Source organism: Bufo gargarizans, chromosome 1, assembly GCF_014858855.1.
Source record: "Bufo gargarizans isolate SCDJY-AF-19 chromosome 1, ASM1485885v1, whole genome shotgun sequence".
NCBI lineage: Eukaryota > Metazoa > Chordata > Amphibia > Anura > Bufonidae > Bufo > Bufo gargarizans.
This window is the reverse complement of record NC_058080.1, coordinates 591093628-591116905: the sequence shown is the minus strand read 5'-3', so window position 1 is coordinate 591116905 and position 23278 is coordinate 591093628. Positions and strand designations below refer to the sequence as shown.

Here is a 23278-nt window from a genome sequence, read left to right as displayed (position 1 = left end):
ACTCTTTCAGTATAGCACCACTAGCTATAATGGGGATCCTAAAATAACTGTGCACACAGAACCAACTTTCTGTATGGAAAGTTCCAAGCACTGTCTAGATGTCTCCTGTCTCCACTCTGTTCCATCTCATAGAGACGCCTTATTGGGGAGATTTTTCTGTGCAGCTCGCAATTCAAACAGAGCTCGAACAGATGTAAAATTAAAATTTTCAGGTGTAGTTGGAATAGCTTACCCTTGGTCTGTTTACTATACTGATTTTGTACATTTGTATTTGCAAATCTTTTGATTAGTTTGACGTTAGAAGGGAACGCGGACATTGCCCGTTCTTGAAATGTTCATAGCACTTTGTGTTTTTTGTTCTGACTTTATCCATCACTTCTAGCTTAGCCAGGATTTGGTGTGTTCATTGGAAAGAACACGTCCTTTTTTTCCCCCCCCATTTTTCTGCTTCTTCCCTCATTATCTGTGGTTAGACTTTTAAGTGCCAGTACATATTAGAAAATGAATTCTCTTAAGACTTGAGTGTTGGATCGGTCTGCTGGCTGTCATATGCTGAGGTACGTGGGGAGGAAAAAATCATGAGACTGCAACTTATACAGTGTTTCCTCCAGAAAGTGATAACCTCATTTAAAACACAACTTGCTGGTATTGTCAAGAAAAATCACATATTGAGTGGTTTAAAAGGGAAAATCAACTTTAATGAGAACCCCTCGCCTATCTTGACATGTCTGTTTTAGTAACTATTTGCATTCTCCATGTAATTACAGTTCTGGAGGGACTGTTTTGTTACTCTTCTGTAATAAAGGTCCATCTGCATGTTACTAGTGTGTGTGTGTGTGTGTGTGTGTGTGTGTGTTGGGGGGGGGGGGGCGGCGCGGTGTCCCTGTTATTACATGGGAAGGATTGCAAGTGGTTACGGGTGACGGGTCCTCTTTAGTACATTATTTGACATGTCAGATAGAAGTAATAGTCTGAGATTAGTTTCTTTACAGAAAATCCTACCTGCTCATTAATGGTTCCTCTATATCACTTGTAGTTTTCTTGTGGTGCAGAAACCTGTTGGGAAACTGATGCCAGAACTGATCGCAGTATCATTTTTGGCATTGAGCGCATCAGTTTTCATATCTGATGTCTCACAGTGCTTGATGGAAAAACTTAGTCTGTATTGTTTTTCTGTCCAGCATTTTCAGGCTAGAGAAGGCCGACTTGTGCGTTAAACCTGCATAAAACAACTGGCTGAGCACAACGGTTGTATGTAAGAAGTTTTAAGGTGGATTTTTTTTAAATTTTTTTTATTCCACTCTGTGAATTGAAGTTAACCGTACCTGCTCCCTGACACTCAGTACTCTGTAGGTCCTGGCCTGTCTTCAATGCATTTCTGGTTCCCGTATGTAAGCCTCCTGTGCAGACTGGGTGACGTGCAGCACAGCAGCCAATGACTGACCTCAGCAGGATGTGTCCCCAAGCGGCAGGTGACCCAGTTGTGACGTACTGCTTGGTTCACTTCACCACTGAAGTGAGTCTATGGATGCAAAGGCACACCTCTCCCCATCAATGCAGGAACTTTACATACAAGAACCGGAAGTTCTGTGAAGACAGGCCAGGACCTATGGAGCTGGAATTGAGCAACAGAGAGTAGGTATATAATATATTTGACTTTACAGGTCTGTCAGGGTGTGGATGGCATTGTCAAGCCATATGACTCAGGGTTGCACAAAACACTGTAGACCTTGGGGGCCAGGCTAATGTGCTTCATGTAAGCCTATAGGTCAGTACCTGTAGCCATGAGCCCGGTGATCCTTTTCAATATGGTAAGAAACCACCAATTAATATTACAAAATGGGAGTTTGAACTATATTCTCTCTCAAACTCCAGACAGTCCTGGAGAGCCCCATAAATGTTGAATCAGTATGCCATGACCTCATGTATGTGCTGATATTTGTTTAAGGGTTCATTCACACGACCATGTATAATCCTTTCCGTTTTGCGGCCTGCAAATAACGGAACAGTGTGTCCGCATTTTGTGGACAAATGACTTCCGTTTATGTTCCGTATGTCTTCTTGTCTTCTGTTTTTTATGGTCTGCAAAAAATGGAAGGAAAGAAGAGTGAAAAAAATAAACATTAAGGCCTTCAAAAATACGAAAACTGGTCCGCAAAAAACGGATGACATACAGAAACCATTCCGTATGCCATCCGCAATTTGCGGATCCATTGACTTCGATGACGCTGCGGACTGATCTGTGCGGACAATAGTAGTACAAGCTTCATAGTTTTGCGTACTGAAAATGTGGATCGGCTGCGGATAAAATTATACGGTTGTAGGCTTATTGCACATGAACGTATGCGCCCCGTGGCCATATTGCGGACCGCATTTGCGGATCCGCAATACACGGGCACCGTTCCGTGTGCATTCTGCATCACTGATGCGGACCCATTCACTTCAATGGGTCCGCAAATCCGGAGGTGTGGAATGGAAGCACGGAAAGAAACCCTATGAAAGCACTACGGAGTGCTTCTGTGGGGTTTCGTCCCGTACTTCCGTTCTGCAAAAAGATAGAACATGTCCTATCTTTTTGCGGAACGGCCGGATCGCGGACCCATTAAAGCAGACATGCTCAACCTGCGGCCCTCCAGCTGTTGCAAAACGACAACTCCTATTATTTCCTGACAGCCTACAGCAGAAGGGCATCGTGGGAATTGTAGTTTTACAACAGCTGGAGGGCCGCAGGTTAGGCATCCCTGCATTAAAGTGAATGGGTCTGCGATCCCCAAGGTGAGTGCTCGTGCATTGCGGCCCGCAATTTGCAGCACGGCCATGGGGCGCACACGTTCGTGTGCAAGAGCTCTTAGAGTGATCAGCGTTTGGCTTTAGTGCTAGTCATATTTTTTTTATTTTTTCCTTGATCGTTGGGCTTGAGCCTTTTAAAACCAGTTAATTACAAGTCGCTCATTGAATAAGCCATCTTTTGTTTAGTGGAGATGAAAACAATTTCCTCCCTGGAGACGGCACTGTTTATGTTTTAGCTATCTAGCTTTCTATTACGCGTGCACATTTTGATATGCCAGGCTCTGCTTGTCCTTTAGGGCTCGCTCCCGAGGATCACCATAAAATATCTATGTAAACACCTGTATGTGAGTCTGGGTTTATAGATGACATATCTGGGAAAATAACCTTGCCTGGATTTTGTTAGGCATTCTGCATACAAAAGAGTAGGGCTGCAGCTATCGACAATTTTTGTAATCAAGTATTCTATCAATTAATCCAGCAATTAATCGAGTACTCTAATAACAAAAAACTAATTAAAATAACGTTTTTCTTTATAAAAACTCACCAGCTGCCCCTTCGGTGCCAAAAGCTGCCCCCCCCCCCCCAGCCAGTGTGCCATCAGCTCCCCCCCCGCCCAGTGCCATCAGCTTCCCCCCGCCAGTACTTACCTTTCCTGTAGCGGCGCCACTCCACAGCTCCTCAATCTTCTCTGCGCGGTGCACTGCCGTCCTGAGGATGTCGGGACAGCAAGCGCTTCTCTCCCACTCCGTGCTCACATGACACAAACCAATCCTCGATGCAAAAAATTTGCATCGAGGAATTTTTGGTGTCGAATTACTCGATTCAATCAAGTAATCGTTTCAGCCCTACAAAAGAGCCATTTCTAGCTTTATCATACAATTATGAAGATCAAGATTTTTATTTATAAAACTAGAAAAGTTACAATTTCTGGGGAAATTGTGTGAAGTGTTCTTGCCTCCACCAGTAGTCTACAACTGGAGTGGGTGGAGTGGCTTGAGTAACTGTTGTGTGGCTGGAGTAACTGTGGAAAGGTTGGACTGGGCAGAGTAACTTTATGGAGTGGGCAGAGTAACTGTGTGGAGTGTTTGGAGTGAGTAAAGATGGTAAACATTACACTAACCAATTGATTGATCAAATTTAATAAGTGCACATGGCAAGCTTGATAGAGTGAGAAATGCATTTCAACTTTTATTTATTGTTATAGCACATTTAATTGCAATGTTTTCCCAAAGTGCTTCACAGTTACATTAAAACATACCGTATTTTTCACCCTATAAGGCGCACTTTCCCGCCCCACAAAAGTGGGGGAAAAATAGCAGTGCGTCTTATGGGGCGAATGCTGCGGCAGTCGGGTGTATCTGCTGAGAGGAAGGAGGTGCTGGGGGCCGGCATCTGGTTCTGTAATGCCAGCGGGGGCCGGTGCAGTCACTGTATTCTACTACACCGGGCCCCGCTCACAGTAGTATCATCATATCTAACTTGTAGGTATTGTTAAACTATTCAAATATCATCTGAAATCCAGCGCTTTACTTACTACTAACTTCGTAGAAGTCAGGAGGCCGGGCGGGCGGCAGTGTAACTCGCTACGTCTGCTCCGCCCACTTTATGAATGAAGCAGGCGGCGCAGGTGCTGGATTTCAGATGATATTTGAATAGTTTAACAATACCTACAAGTTAGATATGATACTACTGTGAGCTGGGCCCGGTGTAGTAGAATAAAGTGACTGCACTGTGCCCCGCTGCCATTACAAAACCAGATGCCGTCCCCCATTCACTACACAGCGACACTGTTATGGGGGATCTTTGGATGACACATTAGATAAGATGCTATATATGTATCGTCCACAGATCCTCCCTATAGCAGTGTCATGCCATCCACAGAAGCCCCCGTGACAGTGCCATCCACAGAAGCCCCCGTGACAGTGCCATCCACAGAAGCCCCCGTGACAGTGCCATCCACAGAAGCCCCCGTGACAGTGCCATCCACAGAAGCCCCCGTGACAGTGCCATCCACAGAAGCCCCCGTGACAGTGCCATCCACAGAAGCCCCCGTGACAGTGCCATCCACAGAAGCCCCCGTGACAGTGCCATCCACAGAAGCCCCCGTGACAGTGCCATCCACAGAAGCCCCCGTGACAGTGCCATCCACAGAAGCCCCCGTGACAGTGCCATCCACAGAAGCCCCCGTGACAGTGCCATCCACAGAAGCCCCCGTGACAGTGCCATCCACAGAAGCCCCCGTGACAGTGCCATCCACAGAAGCCCCCGTGACAGTGCCATCCACAGAAGCCCCCGTGACAGTGCCATCCACAGAAGCCCCCGTGACAGTGCCATCCACAGAAGCCCCCGTGACAGTGCCATCCACAGAAGCCCCCGTGACAGTGCCATCCACAGAAGCCCCCGTGACAGTGCCATCCACAGAAGCCCCCGTGACAGTGCCATCCACAGAAGCCCCCGTGACAGTGCCATCCACAGAAGCCCCCGTGACAGTGCCATCCACAGAAGCCCCCGTGACAGTGCCATCCACAGAAGCCCCCGTGACAGTGCCATCCACAGAAGCCCCCGTGACAGTGCCATCCACAGAAGCCCCCGTGACAGTGCCATCCACAGAAGCCCCCGTGACAGTGCCATCCACAGAAGCCCCCGTGACAGTGCCATCCACAGAAGCCCCCGTGACAGTGCCATCCACAGAAGCCCCCGTGACAGTGCCATCCACAGAAGCCCCCGTGACAGTGCCATCCACAGAAGCCCCCGTGACAGTGCCATCCACAGAAGCCCCCGTGACAGTGCCATCCACAGAAGCCCCCGTGACAGTGCCATCCACAGAAGCCCCCGTGACATGTCCTGATTTTTCGGCTCACACTCTAGCTTTTGTCACTCTGCTGGCTGCTCACACACCTGGGTTCCTATGGCTGCTCACTCTACAGCAAGGGCAGAGAAGAGCGGTTAAAAACAAACTGCTCCAACTTGCTCACTTGACTGGCGGTTGCCATCTTCAAACGGTTGTAGTTAAAAAAAAATAAAAAAAAATATGAATCCTACAGTGAAGAGCTTTAGGCCTCATGCACACGACCGTTGTGTGCATCCGTGGCCGTTGTGCCGTTTTCCGTTTTTTTTCACGGACCCATTGACTTTCAATGGGTCCGTGGAAAAATCGGAAAATGCACCGTTTGGCAGCCGCATCCGTGATCCGTGTTTCCTGGCCGTGAAAAAAATATGACCTGTCCTATTTTTTTCACGGCCAACGGTTCACGGACCCATTCAAGTCAATGGGTCCGTGAAAAATCACGGATGCACACAAGATTGTCATCCGTGTCCGTGATCCGTGTCCGTTTTTTCCTATCATTTCAATGGCAAACTTGACTTAGATTTTTTTTTTCATTTTTCATGTCCGTGGATCCTCAAAAAATCAAGGAAGACCCACGGACGAAAAAACGGTCACGGACCTACGGACCCCGTTTTTGCGGACCTTAAAAAAAAACGGTCGTGTGCATGAGGCCTTATATTGTGAAAATCACAAGACCTAGACCTACATTGTGATGCATAGTATGTCTCTGAAATATTAAAAATGAAAGCACAGTCGCAGTTTAGAAATTGCCCTTCAAATTTGAGGTGGCTAGAGTGGCGTTTCAATGAATGTCAGTGGGCGACGTGAGTAGCAAACAAATGGTTATATTGTGAAAACTATTAGGATTATGGCTTAGCCGTGGACATTTTTAGTGGCAGCAGGCATAGCTGAACGTTTTGATATAAGATTTGTGTAGGTGGGCTTGAAAATGAGGGAGTGGTGGCAGTTTAGAAATCATGTCGTGATTTTTCAGCTCCCACTCTACTTTTGAACATTCCGCTATTCATTTCTATGGGACCAATTTCGCCACAAAAACACTGATATTTCGTGAACCATTTGGCTAAATGTTCCACAAAGTAAAGGCACACCAATAGGGAACAATCCGCACATTTCGGTATATTACTGTCTTATGTAGTGTAAAAACTGTGGGAGGAGTTAGGGTGGTAAATTTGGCTATAATGATACAAATATATATGTGAGAGAACAGTAAGTGGTTTTGCCGTGGTTTTTATGCACTTTCAGTTTTTCTTTAAAGATTTTTTCTTGCAGTCAGGTACATGGCATATTAGGGGACTGAAAGTTGTATGTATCTGTGTGCACAGGACTTAGTCAAGACAGGTGCTCAGCACATCTTGCTTCGTGCACCCTTAGGCCTCTTGTGTTATGGGGTGCAGAGTCTCTCAGAAGAGTATGGGCCATTACTGTACCTACATATTGATCTGATTTCATAATCACGCATGCAGAGGTTTTTTTCCAAACTGTGGGCATAACTACCTGGGTAGCACATCAGCTTTTATGAGGCCCCACAATTTGAAGAGGTTTTTCAGGATTGAAATATTGATGATGACCTATCCTCCTGGGATCCTACAGATCAACTGTTTGAAGGGGCTAACACTGTGACCTCTTCACACTGTACCAAGCACAGCGTGGTACATGTGGGCGATATTATAGCTCAAGCTGTTCTGTAGGAATGTGATATTAAGACGAAAAGAAACTGGACAAACCATATACACTCTAAACCTAGTGATATGAAAATGGCCAGTTTAGCTATTCCAAATATGTCCCATTTGACAATTGACTGTAGGGTAACCATATTAGCGCATGTTCTGAGACAAATCATTCCTTTATAACATTGATTTGAGTCTGACATTGGGAGATCATTTAACCATGTGCTGGCATTTTACCAATTGAATTATGTGACTGGTCAGTTTTCAGTTTAGGAGATGAGTGTCCATGAATACTGCTATGCATACGGTGTAGATATAGGTGGTGCAGAGAGAGCACTCACACCTGGACCCTGCTGCTTGATGGGGCCCAAAAGCCTCTTTGCCATGTAAGAAGGCACCTGTATAATAAATGGCACATGGTATATGAGGGGACTGGTTTCAAATTTTGCACAGAAACTCCTAATTATGCCAAATGTAACCTATCTGTTTGTGTGAGCCATGTTCTCCAGTAGGCTTGTTCTAGTGTGTGTCTGGAAAAAGGGTTACCATGCACCGTCATTACCATCATTGTGAGTCCCTTACAGTCCGCCTTCACTCGCAGTGCCCGGAGTGACACTTGGTAGCTGCAGCTGGCACCACCTCATTCCATTCATGTCTTTTGCTTTGGTTGTATGCCATGCAAAACAGTAAAGCAGACAACTGCAAGTCCAACTACTCCTCACTCCAATCTTCTTCAAATTATAGTCCTGCTGATATAATGGATCCAAACTACAGTATATATGTGCAAGTCACAGAATTAGATTTTTCTTTGTATTTTAAAAGGAGTTATCCAGTGTTTAATATTGGTGTCCTGTCCTCGGGATAGGTTTTCAATATCTGATCAATGGTGTACTGTCTCCTGGCACAACGCCGATCATTGTTGAAATGGGCACTTGGTGAGCGCCACAGCCTCTTCCTAGGCCAGTGATGTCACATTCATCGGTCACATGGCCTAGGCACAGCTAAGGGTACTTTCACACTAGCGTTTTTCTTTTCTGGCACTGAGTTCCGTCCTAGGGACTCAATACCGGAAAAGAACTGATCAGATTCATCCTCATGCATTCTGAATGGAGAGAAATCCATTCAGGATGCATCAGGATGTCTTTAGTTCAGTCACTGAACAGCATGCTGCGGTATTCTCTCTGTCCAAAATTCCGGATCAGTTGCCGGAATGCCGGATCCGGCATTAATTTAAATTAAAATGTATTAGTGCCGGATCCGGTATTAAAAATACCGGAATGCCGGATCCGTCCTTCCGGTCTGCGCATACGCAGACTGGTAAAAATGTGAAAAAAAAATAATGGAAACGGATCCGTTTGTCCGTGTGACAAACGGAGAGACTGATCCGTTCTTGCAAATGCATTTGTGAGACAGATCCGGATCCGTCTACAAATGCTGTAAGTTTGCATGCAGATTGCCTGATCCGGCAGGCAGTTGCGCCGACGGAACTGCCTGCCGGATCATTCTGCCGTAAGTGTGAAAGTAGCTTTAGTCCCATTCAAGTGAACGGGGCTCAGTTGCAATACCAAGCACAGCCACCATTCAGTGGACAGGACTGTGCTTGGTAAACTGCGAGGAGGCCGCATCATTCTGTCCTCTTCGAACAGCTGATTGGTGGGGGTGTATTAGTATATTCCGCATGCCAGTCTTAATAAGAAGTTCTTTGGACTATTTACCATAGTTATTAAGAGACATGGGCGTCTTAATGTATTTGGCACATCTTCTGGTAGTCAACTCTACATAAGTGCATATCTGGCGATATGATTTGCAGCCATTTGTGTCTTAAAGGAGTATTGCCATCACAGAAAATGGAGGCATATCGTTAGGATATGCCCTCATTGTCTCATAGGTTTGGGTCCCACCTCGCCGAGAAAGGAGCGGGGAGAGCGGTGGCTGGAGGAGCGCAGGTTTCCCGGGGTCTGGCCAACGCTAAGTTCTCTCCCCATACAAGTAAATGGGAGCGAACTGCGCTTGCGCAGCCACCGCTGCCACTCGTTTCTAAGGGGCCGACAGAAATGGCTGAACCAGTGCTATTTTCTGCGGTCCCATAGAAATGTATGGAGGTAGGCTGTGCATGCGCAGTGCGCCCTCCACCACCACCTTTCCCCGCTCCGTTCTCGTTGTAGGTGGAACCCGCACCTATCAGAAAATAGGGTAATATCCTAGCCATATGCCCCATTTGTCTATGATGGGAAACCCCCTTTAAGTTATGTTGGGTCAAGTGAGGCCATGCCTCTTTTCTCTTACCAACAGTGGACAGCGCAGCATAAAATTGAAAAAAAAAATAAAAATTTTTTATTTTGGTGAAGGAAGATCCGTCCAGTTCATTAAGAGGCATACATTTTATTTTTATTTTTTACCTGAAGAAGGAAGCCACTGGGATGTAAGGCTACTTTCACACTAGCGGCAGCCTTCTCCGGCAGACTGTTACGGTGGGGGAACAGCCTGCCGGATGCGTGCTGCCGCTAGTGCACTATGCCGCTGGAAGTCCGCTTCGGATCAATTGACTATAATGGAGGCGGCGCCGTAGCACTGAAAACAACATGCCGAGAGGCGGCCGGAATAAAACTACGACATGTCTGAGAAGGCTGCCGCTAGTGTGAAAGTAGCCTTAAATAGTTAAAAAGAAAATTGGACATTTTTGCCAAACTGCAGCAGGTGACTTCTCCAGTGTCTTTTATTTTTTTAAATAGATGGGTGGATTCTCTCAATCTTTCATTATTTCTGACCTGAAAAAATCCCTCTGACAGTAGTAGACCTGTTGTATGGTGGATTTATTATACTATGTGGGTATCACGATGCAGTCTCCAGTCCACTTGCACCTGTAATTTGAATTATGAAAAAGCTCAGGTTTGTAATTAAAATTCCCCATAATCCTTGTACCATAACAGGTTTAATCTCAAACAATAGGGCAAACTCAGCCCATTGTGACAAATAGGAAATGTTTTGTCCCGCACTGAAAGACGAGCGCTGGCAGCAGAAAAATAGAGAGGAAAGTCAACTTTATTGGGTAGAACACAAATAGTCTTTAGTGTTACTCAGTTCCAAGCTCAACAAGACAATAGCAATTATTGTACCTGTCCTAGGGTGTTTTGGATGCGATATAATGGCCCAGTGTTGGCAGTGCCAGCACAGGCTGATAAGGTGGCCCAACCAGTCAGGTTACTCGCCATTAACGTATCCTATCATTACTTGAGGAGGACTTTGTTGGAATAATGAATATACACTTCAAAGTTCAAATGTTTTACATTTTACTTATAAATTAGTGTGTTTGTGCAGAGAGAAGGAAGCAAAGGATAGGAGTGGTAGTTTTGGCCCTAAGTAGTAGTACTCACAATGGCAATTCCCCCGATCTGGCTCTCCCTGGATTTGTGCAGTGACTGGAGGGTGCACCCGTTGTTCCCCCAGGCCAAGCCCTGATCTTGGGGCTCCTGCCTGTTGGTAGTAGGTTTGCCCTTGATTGTTAAGTGTTTCGGCAGGGTACAAGGCAGGAGTGTGAATTCAGTGGACGGCAGCTGGTTAAGGGTCATTAACCAGGCCAGTTTTTGTGAATAAATAAGTCTGTCTTTACTAAAGTGCAGACTAGGAGTAGTAGTACATCTAACCGTTGCAAGGCACAATTCCAAGGAGATCACAATAGCAATGAATGGATAGCAGCAGTGATGGAGGTTGTAGTACTCCTCCTCTCTGATTTTCTACAGAATCTTAGGTATTCAGTTAGTTTCATTGTAAATGTTTCTGTAACTCCCAGGCTGAGTTGTATAGATTTAACATATGACCGGGCTGGCCAAACCAATTCAAAGTGTGGAAGGGTGCACTGGCAAAGTTCCCTCTAACGGCAGCAAAGTTCTGCCATAAACATGCGCGATACCATGCTGTCTGACTCCAGTGCACAGCCTTGCAGATTCTGGAACTTCAGATTTTCCTTTCTCTGGAGCACTTTTGATGGTAAAGGTGATTTCTTGATGTCTCGGAGATGAAGGTTGTCTAAACTCTGGCCCATCTGAGGGGAGTGCACAACAAGTAGGTCCTCACTGTTCCTCAGTTAGACTCTCACTACTCACTGACTAACTGTGGACTCGGGTCCATCTCCTGACAACCTAAGGGGATAAGTCAAGGTTGTTCACACTTGCTAGTCTATATAGTATACAAATTTAATTAATTACAACATTTCACTTAAAATAACTCAATAAAACAATATAACAATTTACCCTTTGCAGTGACCATGTTCTGGGGTATTGCATTTTCTCTTCTTCTTTGGTCGTCACATGTACATAGTGTAGGTGTTCATTTGCCAGTAGTGTTGCATTTGCTCTTCTTTGGTCACCACATGTACCTATAGTAGGTGGTCTTGTGTCAGCAGTACTGCATTTTCTGTTCGTCTTTGGTCATCACATATACATACAGTAGGTAGTCTCCTGTCAGTAGTACTGCATTTGCTCTTCTTTGGTCACCACATGTACCTATAGTAGGTGGTCTTGTGTCAGCAGTACTGCATTTTCTGTTCGTCTTTGGTCATCACATATACATACAGTAGGTAGTCTCCTGTCAGTAGTACTGCATTTGCTCTTGTTTGGTCACCACATGTACCTATAGTAGGTGGTCTTGTGTCAGCAGTACTGCATTTTCTGTTCGTCTTTGGTCATCACATATACATACAGTAGGTAGTCTCCTGTCAGTAGTACTGCATTTGCTCTTCTTTGGTCACCACATGTACCTATAGTAGGTGGTCTTGTGTCAGCAGTACTGCATTTTCTGTTCGTCTTTGGTCATCACATATACATACAGTAGGTAGTCTCCTGTCAGTAGTACTGCATTTGCTCTTCTTTGGTCACCACATGTACCTATAGTAGGTGGTCTTGTGTCAGTAGCACTGCATGTACTCTTCTTCTTTGGTCATCACATGTACATACAGTAGGTGGTCTCATATCAGTAGTGCTTGTGTGACACTCTTCACATCATGTCACTCTGCATATGTTCTTATTGGAACTTGATCTGGAGGAAATCTTATTGTATTTGCATCCTAGTCGCACCCTTTTCTTTGCAGGGCACCATTTTATTTGCCCCGATTTTCTATGGCAGATGATTTCTTTCCCACACTGTGGTGTCATGCTGGACCGTATGATCATCGCTTGTATTAGCTGAACGACTTTGTACATATATTATTTCTGAATGCCCATATATACTGTCCAGCAGCTGCCATATTTTCTATACTGTTTTTGTATTTGTCATGTACTTTACATATCCTGTAAGTTTCCCCCTATGTGAGCTCCTGTAGTCAAGTATTTACCTAGACCAGGGATGGCCAACCTGCGGCTCTCCAGCTGTTGTAAAACTACAATTCGCACCATGCCGTTTTGCAACAGCTGGAGAGCCGCAGGTTGGCCATTCCTGACCTAGGCTCTTAAGGAATGTCTGCAAATGTCATTTTAAAATGATTTCCTGTAAGTGTCATTTTCTATTTGTTGACTAGATCTTTGTTGGGTGTGAAAAGATGACCGGAGCTGTTCTGTAGAAGTGTGATATTGAGATGAAAAGAAACTGGACAAAAATATTTGCACTCTAAACCTAGCGATATGAACTTTAATACTTGTGTGAAATGTCTTTCCGAAACTTTCCATTGCCTGAATGTGAGCACCACCTTCTACTTGCCAAAAAATAACATCCTTTTGTATGTAGTGACTTGAATCAGTAATATTACAGATCTAGCAATCGTATAATGATTTTTTATTTTACCAATGTAGATGTTCTCTGTTGCCCAAGAGCAACCAATAGCGGCTCAGTGTTGTGTAGTGCGGCACTGGGATCCTGGGTTCAGATCAGGCAGTCGGCAGAATAGGTTACCATTATATTAGCAATGCAAGAACAATTCATACACCTAATGTCCTGGCTACCGATTAACCTGGAAAATTGCTTCATCTATGATGCCTTAAAGGGAATGTGTTATCAGAAAATGACCTACTCTTTAAGGCTTGTTTCACATCTGCGGTAAGCAGATCCAGCAGGGAAGAACCTGTCAGATCCGTCACTACCGCGTGCTGCCGGAATTCTGTCCGGCCCCATTCACCGTAAGGGGGGCTGGGGGATATCTGGCTGCAACTTGGCAAAAATGCATACAGCGGTATATCTATAAATGCTGTTAACAGTAGATCTGGGAGGTGATGACGGCATTGGATGTGACAATAGGGGGCAGTCAGCAGTAACACTCTTGTACATAGTGGGTAGTATTACAGTAGTTATTTTTTTTATCCATAGGGAGTGTTACAGCAGGTCTTAGAGTTTGCGTTATATGACATGGCATCCTGTACATGGCACCGCACCCTGAAAACTCCAGCTTTGATTGTTTGTTTATTTTTCCTTTTTTTATTTTTTATTGATCTGCTGTACAAAATGTTGTCCTCTTGTTATGGGGAAGTTTCCAACAGGCGTACTTATCATACATAGGTTATTCCGCCATGATTCTTCTTCTTGGAGGACAGTTGGGAGATGTCCCCTAAAGTGTATGGGGGTGCATGCACATGACTGTGGGGCCACCGTGCCCATGTTGCGACCGCAAACCTCAGGTCTGCAAAGCGCCAGCACTGGACAGTAACCCTCAAGATGCGGTGAAAGATAGGACATGTGCTATCTTTTGTTGTGCAGACGCATTGACCTGGAGGCCAAACGGAAACACACGGAAGCCCTTCCTTGGACTTCCGGATCCGTGTCCTATCTTTCGCCACATCTAGCGGATTGCTGACCCATTAAAAAAAATCAGTGGGTCCGCACGGCCAGTCCCCCTGTTTTGTGGACCTGCAGTTTGCGGTCCGCAACACACACGGCAGCCCCATGGTTGTATGAATGCCCCCTTAGATTGTCTGTCTGCAATCCTGCTGAAAGTGACTTTAACCCCTTAATGGCCAGGTCAGTGTTCGTCACATACCAAGGGCCACACCTTTTTATGTTTTTCCATCTACATAGTTGTATGAAAAAAGAGCAGAGATGTATAAATGACAAGTTTTTACTGAATCTTTACATAAAACTTTACAGCAATCCGCTCAGCTCCTCCTGCTCTATAACATGCTGCCTGCAGATTGAACTCGTTTTTTTGGTGACAGGTCCTCTTGAAAGGAGTATTCCCATCCTAGCCATTCGTGTTTTAATAACGTCAGTTAGGTATTTCAAATCTCCATAATTATGTCATGGCTGATTTTTATTTTTTTTTTTTTTTTTTTTTTTACATGTTCTAAATGAATGAATGTCTAGGACCATGCATGGGGATGTCCTTAATATACCGATAGTAATAAATGCTATTTGAAATATCACATTTTATGTATGATTCATATTGGGGTTCTGATATGGTGAGAATGTTTGGATCAATAGCAGAGCTGTCTGTACCGATAAATGGGGGATAAAGGAGATTTTAAGTGAAAGTGGAACTTGTCATACAAATTTGTAAACCATGAGAAAGATTTGAGGACAATAATTTGCCTCGGTTTCTGCTCCTCACCCTGTGCACTCTCCGTGCCAATGTCCCCATACACAAAACTCTTCCCCCCCCCCCCCCCCTTTGTTTTGTCTTTATCAAGCTAATCGGATTAAAAGCTCAAACATTTCAAAGAAACTTTTAAGCCCCCTTTAAGATTGCCTACCCTCTCCCCTTTTTTCTTCTCTGATGTTCCGCACCCCCCACCCCAAATATTGCTGAAGAAGAAAACCCCTTTTTGCTGAAAGATTATAATACAAAAAGAACCGTTACTACATATGTGGAGATGATCACGTCTTAGTCTTGTCTTGGAATCTCCGATCTAATGACTCTCCTTGGAATCTCCTTCATCAGTTGTGTTTGGTGATGGCTCTTCCTTCTACATATTTAATATTTCCCCCGTCAACCGGATAAGTCTTTTCCTCTTATTTTTTTTTATTTTTATTTTTTTACAGCAGCTCCTCTTTAAATGTCTAAAAGAACCCAATTAAGATATTGGACATTGGTCTGAACTGATCATTTACATCCCGGTATATTTTCAGAAGATGGGTAAAGAAAATGTTCTTTCCATCAACACATTAAATCTTTCTGTAACCTGTAATGAAATTTTCCACCCCCATCATCCGTTGCTGTATATTCCAGGATCTTAAACTTGGCATTTAGAAACCTTTTATTTAGGCCGGATCACCGATTCATTCAATTGTTTCCATAGTGCACAGAATATATCAGACATAAAGATCATATCTACAGTTGTATCCTCCAAATTTGCTGGATTTTATATATTGAATTGGTGTCATTTTTAGATTTTCACTACTTTTCACCCTATTCTTTATCATAGATGCACCCTTTGGGACTTTGCAATAACAACGATGAAGAAGATTTGTATGAGTATGGCTGGGTCGGTGTGGTCAAACTTGAGCAGCCTGAAATGGATCCTAAACCATGTCTGACTGTATTGGGAAAGGTAAGGAACTTGTTTTTTTTCTCTTTATTTCTTTCTCCGGCATCATGCACATGCCCGTATCAGTTTTGGAGAATAGTTACCTTCTTTGTGCTATCCGCATTTTTCCCATTTCCATTAAAAGAAATGGCTGTTCTTGTCTTCCAAACAGACAGGAATAGGACATGTTCTATAATTTGTGGGACAGACAAATGGATGCGGACAGGACATGTGACATTTGTGTGCGGTCAGCTTTTTTTGTGGACCCTTGGAAATGAATAGACCCGTCCGTATGCAATCTGCAAAAATTGGAGATCTGACGTGGATCCAAAATATGCTGGTGTGCAGGATGCCTTACAGTTGAGGTCTAACAAATTCTTTGGATTGAACTAGAAAGAAAAAGTGCAGTACTGGGAAATAGCTTAAAATAATACAGCGATATCTGCCTAGAAGATCCAAACCTACTGGATCAGGCTGCTAAAAAGATGTGACGTTGACAAAGGTGACCATTTCAGCTAATCACAGGCCTTCGAGGTGCACTGTGATATCACTGCAAGCAGGAAAACGAAGCCCAGTAGGGAGAACCGTGGAGATAGTACTGTAGATCTGGCACTGTGCAAAAGTTTTAGGCAATTGTGGGTAAAATGCTGCCGAGTAAGAATGCTTTAAAAAAAAAAAAATCTATATATATATGTGTTAATAGTTTGAATTTTATTAATTCTCAAAATAGAAAGTGAATGAAAAAAGAGAAGTCTAAAACAAATCTGTATTTGGTGTGACCACCCGTTACCTTCAAAGCAGCGCCAATTCTTGTAGGTGCACAATTTTTGAAGGAACTCGTTGGGTAGGATGTTCCAAATTCTTTTAAGAACTAACCACTGATCTTCTGTGGAAGTAGGCTTGATCAGATCCTTCTGTCTCTTCATGTAATCCCAGACAGACTCAATGATTTTAAGATTAGGGCTCTGTGGAGGCGATGTCTTTACTTCCAGCACTCCTTGTTTTTCTTCTGCAGAATAAATTGAAACTAGTAACACTTCTATTTTTGAAAGCATTCTTTCTTTGCAGATTTTATTTCCGTTTTTCTCAATAGTATACTAAGTTAATGCTGAATATGTGCAAATGTTTCATTTCAGTTGCAAATTTGTACGGTTTACAAGATGGCTACGTTCATCTGAGCATACATCTTGGGTTTGCTGAGGCTTTTATCACTTTCGGCAGCAACTGCGGTTAAAGCCACAGAAGGCTTGAGTCAATAGGCTCTGTCTCCATTTTGGACCTGTCATATGATGGACCTGCCTTTCATTGTGAAGGAATCAGCAGGTCCTACCAGCCACTGACAGCAGTGCATTGACAGAAGTCTGTCGGAATTGCTGCCTGTATTCAGTGGATGTTACCTTAGCCATTATCATACCATCTAAGGCTGGGTTCCCATATATCCAGCCATCCGTTGTAGTTCTCCTCTGTAGTGGTACAAAAACGTTAGAGGGGAAACTGATTAAACAAATGATCCTATGATTTTCTATGTTTTTTTGGCATCTGGTGCATCCCTTTTGCCACATGAAAGCGCTGCATGCAGTGGGGCTCAGGCATAAATCAATTGTCCCGATACAACTGCTGTATGTGAACCCAGCCCAAGTTGCATATGAAGCAGTCTCACTAATGGCATTGTCTTAGGGCAGTGACGGTGAACCTTTTTAGAGACCAAGTGCCCAAACTGCAACCCAAAACCCACTTATTTATCACAAAGTGCCAACACGGCAATTTAACCTAAATACCAATATAGTATATCTTCTATGTACTTTATCATTTAGCTATAATACCAGCCTGCGTTCAGTGCGCTGCCTGTGCCGGTCATAGTGCTGATTAATGGCAGGAATAGTCTAAGGCATATTGGTACACCTTAGACTTTTTCCAGGGTGCGGGTGCCCAGAGAGAGGGATCTGAGTGCCGCCACTGGCACCCGTGCCATAGGTTCGCCACCACTGTTTTAGGGGATTACGCCTTATGCTGCATTCAAATACAATCACTGGAGTGTTGCTGACTCTGAGCACCACATTAAGTCCTGACATCTTCAGCATCTTATGTGTACATGGACACATCATCAATTTGTACTGACAAAAAATCTGCACGCTATTTTTCACATGTAATTACAGTGGTGTGAGACCTTTGGCAGAAAATAACATTTATTTTTGGTTTCCGCACTCCTTTAATCAATTAAGTCGGATGTTCATGCCTTATCCTTTTACTTTCCTCTTGGTTTTTATGGGAGTTTAGCCAAGACTAAACTATTGAGCTGTTTTTTTTTTGCCATTTCGTCATTATACTAACACTTGTGTGTGTTTTATGTACATTTCAGATGCACATGTTAGGTGGAAATTTTAAGCTAAAATTTAAATATTTCACTTAAAGGGAGTCTTTCACCTAAAATGACCATTATAGGACACTAACCCCAAGATCTGCATTATAGGCCCCATATTTCAATGCTACTTACTGTATAGCTATCCGTCACTTATTTTCGCAAAAAAACACTTTTATTCAATATGTAAATTAGGTTCTGAAGGTGTGCAGGTGCAGCATTCATGGGGCCGGTGCCCAGGCCCCTCATCGCTTTTCATATAAAACCCCTCTCCTTTCACCCCTCTGGCCCGCACTAGGTTCTTCAGAAATCCAGCGGCAGCGCCGTTCACAAGATTTGCAGCGCCTGCGCACTTCATTCCCCATTATGGCAGGGGCACAAGGCCGGCTAGATGTACGGGCCGGCACATGCGCATTAAACGCTCTTGTGCCTCTGCCCATAATGGTGAATGAAGTGCGCAGGCGCTGCAAATCTTGTGGACGGCGCTGCCACTGGATTTCTGAAGAACCTAGGGCGGGTCAGAGGGGTGAAAGGGGAGGGGTTTCATATGAAAAGCGACTATGCCGCTTGAACGCCGCCCCTGGGAACCTTCAGAACCTAATTTACATATTGAATAAGAGTGTTTGTTTGTTTTTTAGCGGAATTAGGTGACAGACAGCTATATGGTAAGTAGCATTCAAATATGGGGACAATAATGCAGATAATGGGGTTAGTGTTCTGTAATGGTTATTTTAGGTGAAAGACTCCCTTTAAAGATGTCTGATAGGTGCAGGTCTCCTACACTGAGAATGGAGCCCCAAAAGTTGTAGAGGGTGCACTGCGCATGCACAACCGCCCTCCATTCATTTCTGCGGGGCTGCCGAAAATAACTGAGCCCGGCTCGGCTATTTCCGTCGGCCCCATAGAAACGAATGGGAGCGTTAGCCGCTCTGACAACTTCCCCGGTCTGTTCTCTGTGTAGGTGTTGGACCCGCACAGATCAAAGGATATGCCCCAATTATCTCAGATGGAAATACCCCTTTAAGGGAATGAGGCTTCATATAGGAGATCTTAGGGGTGGCTTTAAGGGAATCTGTCACCAATGACCCCTCTATCCAGCTATATTCATAGACACATAGCTGTGGTTCATCTGATTAAAACGCTATTTTTCTTTTGTTGATATGAGGGTCCATTCCTGAGTTATGATACTTTTTCTTAATATACAAATTAGGCCTTCGGTGCAGTAAAGGTGTCACCGTTGCTCTAGTTGCACCAAACGTCCACTCGCTTCCCTCCTTAACTGCTTTGATTAACAGGGTTGGGCTCTGACAAAGCAGCGAGGGAGAGGTCACAGAAAGGAGCAGACCTTGGGTGCAACAAGAGCAATGGTGACGCCCTCATTGCACCAAAGGCCTAATTCGCATTTTAAGAAAAAGTATCATAACACGGGAATGGTGCCTTGGATCAACAAAAGAAAAACTGTGTTTAAATCAGTTGAACTATAACTGTGTCTATGCAAACAGTTTGATTGGGAGGTCTCTGGTAAAGGATTCCCTTGTAAGGCTACATTTACACTGCATTTGCTGTGTATATTTGGCATATGTGGCAGGAAAACTCCAGTCATATGCACAATGTCCCACTGACTTGACATGCGCCAAGAGAGTGTACTATTGGTATATGCCTGTATCAAATTATCCTCTCTATTCAATATACAGTCATCCTGGGAAAAAAAAAAAACTGTATGCTGTGTATTGTATTTTTTTCTATAATAATAAAATCCCTGTGTGAGTGCGCTGTGTCCATGTGTGTGTCACCAGTTTTGCACTGGGCATGCGTGGCGTCCAATCACACAAGCCGTCTGCTCCTGCCACAGTTCCCCCACCGCTGTCCAGCCAGTGCACATGCGCCGCCTTTGCAGCATGGGGTGTGGTCGGTGCAGGCGGCATGTGGGGGGCGGCGTGGATCGGCCAGAGCACTGTGTGATGATTGCTCTGCATGCCGGCCGATTCCAGCGCCCATTATTGTAACGGGCATAATGTCTCGTTTTTTTCTATTTGGAGTCCATGGTCAACATATGCCTCAGCTCTGCTCAGCTTTTCCAAGATGTGAAGTACAGATCTGCAAAAAGTATATGAGGTGGGATTCCTTATCTGCACTACTACTCGTATATAACTGCAGATACTAGTCCTTGGTCATGGTGACAGATTTTCTTTAATTAAATGTCCTGCTTTTTATTATTGGTCCCAAGTCTTCATCAGAAAACTATATAGGTAGAATTGCTAAATTTGGATGCATCCTCTGATTATCTCCTCGTGATGTGTTGTCTCTCAGTGGTTGTTTTTTTTGGTCTGGTGCTTTACTGATTACTCTCCACTTGCGTGTGTGGGGGTATGTGTAAAAAAATATATATATATATATATATATATATATATATATATATATATATATATTTTTTTTTTTTTTATTATTATTATTGTAATCTATATGTACAGTTGCAGTTGAGGATCCTGTTCCTGTGTTCTTTTCTACTCTTGCTTCACCCTGGAGCTAGGACACCTGCCTCTGCAGAGTTATCAAACCCTTTGATGTTCAGTAAGCAGAGGTGGGTGGGAAAGAGGGGGGTCGAGAGGCCCTCCATGTTCCTTTTTACCTCTTCTAAAAGACAAGCAATGTCCAGACTTGTCAAAGAAGAATTGTGTGTTTATATATGTAACCACAGCCTCCCTCAAGTATTCTCTCAGGTGTGTCTGAGACGGCGGGAACCTGAAAGGAACGCACACAGGAACGCCACTGGAAAATGTGTGACTGTGCCATCTCCGGATCACTTATCTTTATTGCGTATTCATCCACTCTTGGACATTGTAACCTGTGTCGGCTTTTATCTGCTTCCAAGCTTAGGAAATCTCAGTAACTGTTAACAGCCTTAGTTAAAAGCTTTAAAAGCGAGATGAAATGTCTTGCAAATGATATTATTGATCTAACAGTTGTGAATAAAGCTGCTATCAGATCGGAGTGCATAGTTATAGCGGCGTATTCTATAAACGGCAGATGGTTTGGGAGAGCCACGAAAAAGGGCACGCAATGGTTTAGTTAGCCCCAATCCTGTGACTAGGGGATAACTATTAGATCGGTGGGGGTCCTACAGCTGGGAGCCCCACCAATCATGAGAATGGATACCCCATACCCCCCAGAGCTCCCCGAAATGAACAAACCAGCAGGTTGGGCATGAAAACTCGTCTCTCTCCGGAACACTCGTAAAGCGGAATGAAGAGGCTAGGGGGTACCCTTTCTCATGGTCAGTTGGCCTCTTAGCATCAGGGCAACTACCAAAATCCTGTGGATCAGGAATACATTTTAACAACCAGAATACCCCAATGTGTGATCTCTGGTGAAGGAGGATCAGACTCATTAACATGCATTTTTAAATAAACCAACTCATAAATTACACTTTTCTAAGTGAAGTTTGTGGTCATTATTTTAGGAGAACCAACCCCCTGAGATATTAGTTGTAAATGCACATCTTAAAATCAAAACAACTTCATATGTAGACCCCTATTTGTCAAATGCGTGCCCCATGTGTAGGACAATAAACTGGAGGTCTAGTTATTAGTAATGTATACCGTCCATGGATACACTGTGGGTAATTCCTGGTGTTAATGGTCATCTTAGATGCCCTTGACGTTTAGAAATGAAAAGACAAAAAAAGGTTATCCCACAAATTTCTTTATTTTTAGTCGTGTAAAACATCTTTTGCACTTACATGTATCAGAAAAGTTCTTCTGTGCGGAGGTATTACATTTATAAACTTATTGTATCACCACCTAGCGTTTCGTGCATCCACCTTGCTATGTGTTCAGTCCCCAGCAATCAAACACTAATTACCTTTCCTCTGGATAGGTCATGATGAGTTCTTAGAGGGGTTGTGCAGGTGATGAGTTCTTAAAGGAAATGTGTCACCCACATTTTTACCTGCCAGTTAAAATCACATAGTAGCATATATCCTTTTTTTCTAATCTGTTTTTATTTTATAATTATAGATTTATTTTTAATTTTTTCTTATTTTATTTTTCTGAACATTATTATGGGGGCAGCCATCTTGCCTGAGCTGTTTTTAACAGCATTTACACAGCATCAAAGAATTGCTGTACGGCAGCCCCAAGATCCACAGACACAATGGGGACCTCGTTGACTTCTATGGGAGAGTAGACCTGTAACCAGTGTAGAGGTCATTGTCAGAGCTCATCTAGTCTTCCCTAATACAATCACCTACTGTGAATGGTGGATCTTGTCTTATCTATACACAGAGGTGATATCATTACAGGCAGGATTACAATGGGTTAACTGCAGTTAAAGGGATTATGTCATGAGATTTTAGCCCTATAAGCTAAACATATGCCCATGTCCGTACTAATAACATGACTCCTAAACTGGCCTTATTAAACCTGCTTGTGGCTCTATTAGCGCACTAGGCTTAGCCTGATGCACCGCGGACTCCTGGCAGCGGCTTCGTTGAGCGAAGTGCGCATGCGCATCAGGCCGGGCGCATGCGCACTTCGTTCAACGAAGCCGCTGCCAGGATTCCACGGCGCATCAGGCTGAGCCTAGTGCGCAGGCGCCGGATCTGGCAGAGGGACGGGAGGATTGCGAAGGCGGCGCTGAGGTGAGGAAGGTGGCACTGTAGACAGGGAGGGCGGCGATTAAGACTGGGGAGGAGACACTGCATGCAAACGGACAGCATTTGTAGACGGATCCAGATGCGGATCTGTTTCACAAATGCATTGCAAAAACGGATCCGTCTGTCTGTTTGTCATACGGACAAACAGATCAGTTTCGTTTTATTTTTTTCACCTTTTTAAAGGTCTGCACATGCAGTATTTTTAATGCACTAATACACTTTTATGTTTAAGGCACTAATACATTCCTATGGCATACAGGCAAGTGTTCAGTTTTTTTGGCCGTAGATAAAACCGTAGCATGCTGCGGTATTATCTCCCTCCTGAACAGTCAAAAAGACTGAACTGAAGACATCCTGATGCATCCTGAACGGATTGCTTTCCATTCAGAATGCATGGGGATATGCCTGATCAGTTATTTTCCGGTATAGAGCCCCTAGGACGGAACTCTATGCCGGAAAAGAAAAATGCTAGTGTGAAAGTACCCTTAAACATGAAAAAGTGATTTAAACAGCAGG

At 44.0% G+C, this 23278-nt stretch overlaps 1 protein-coding gene across 2 annotated transcripts in view; it reads left to right on the top strand.

The window, feature by feature from the left end:
- ZNRF3 (zinc and ring finger 3) overlaps positions 1-23278 on the top strand; it is a 131349-nt gene that overhangs the window by 73393 nt on the left and 34678 nt on the right. For both annotated transcript variants that reach the window (XM_044290921.1, XM_044290914.1), the window contains exon 2: positions 15648-15773. In XM_044290921.1, coding sequence (XP_044146856.1) covers positions 15648-15773 — 126 coding nt within the window. The remainder of the gene's footprint in view (positions 1-15647; positions 15774-23278) is intronic.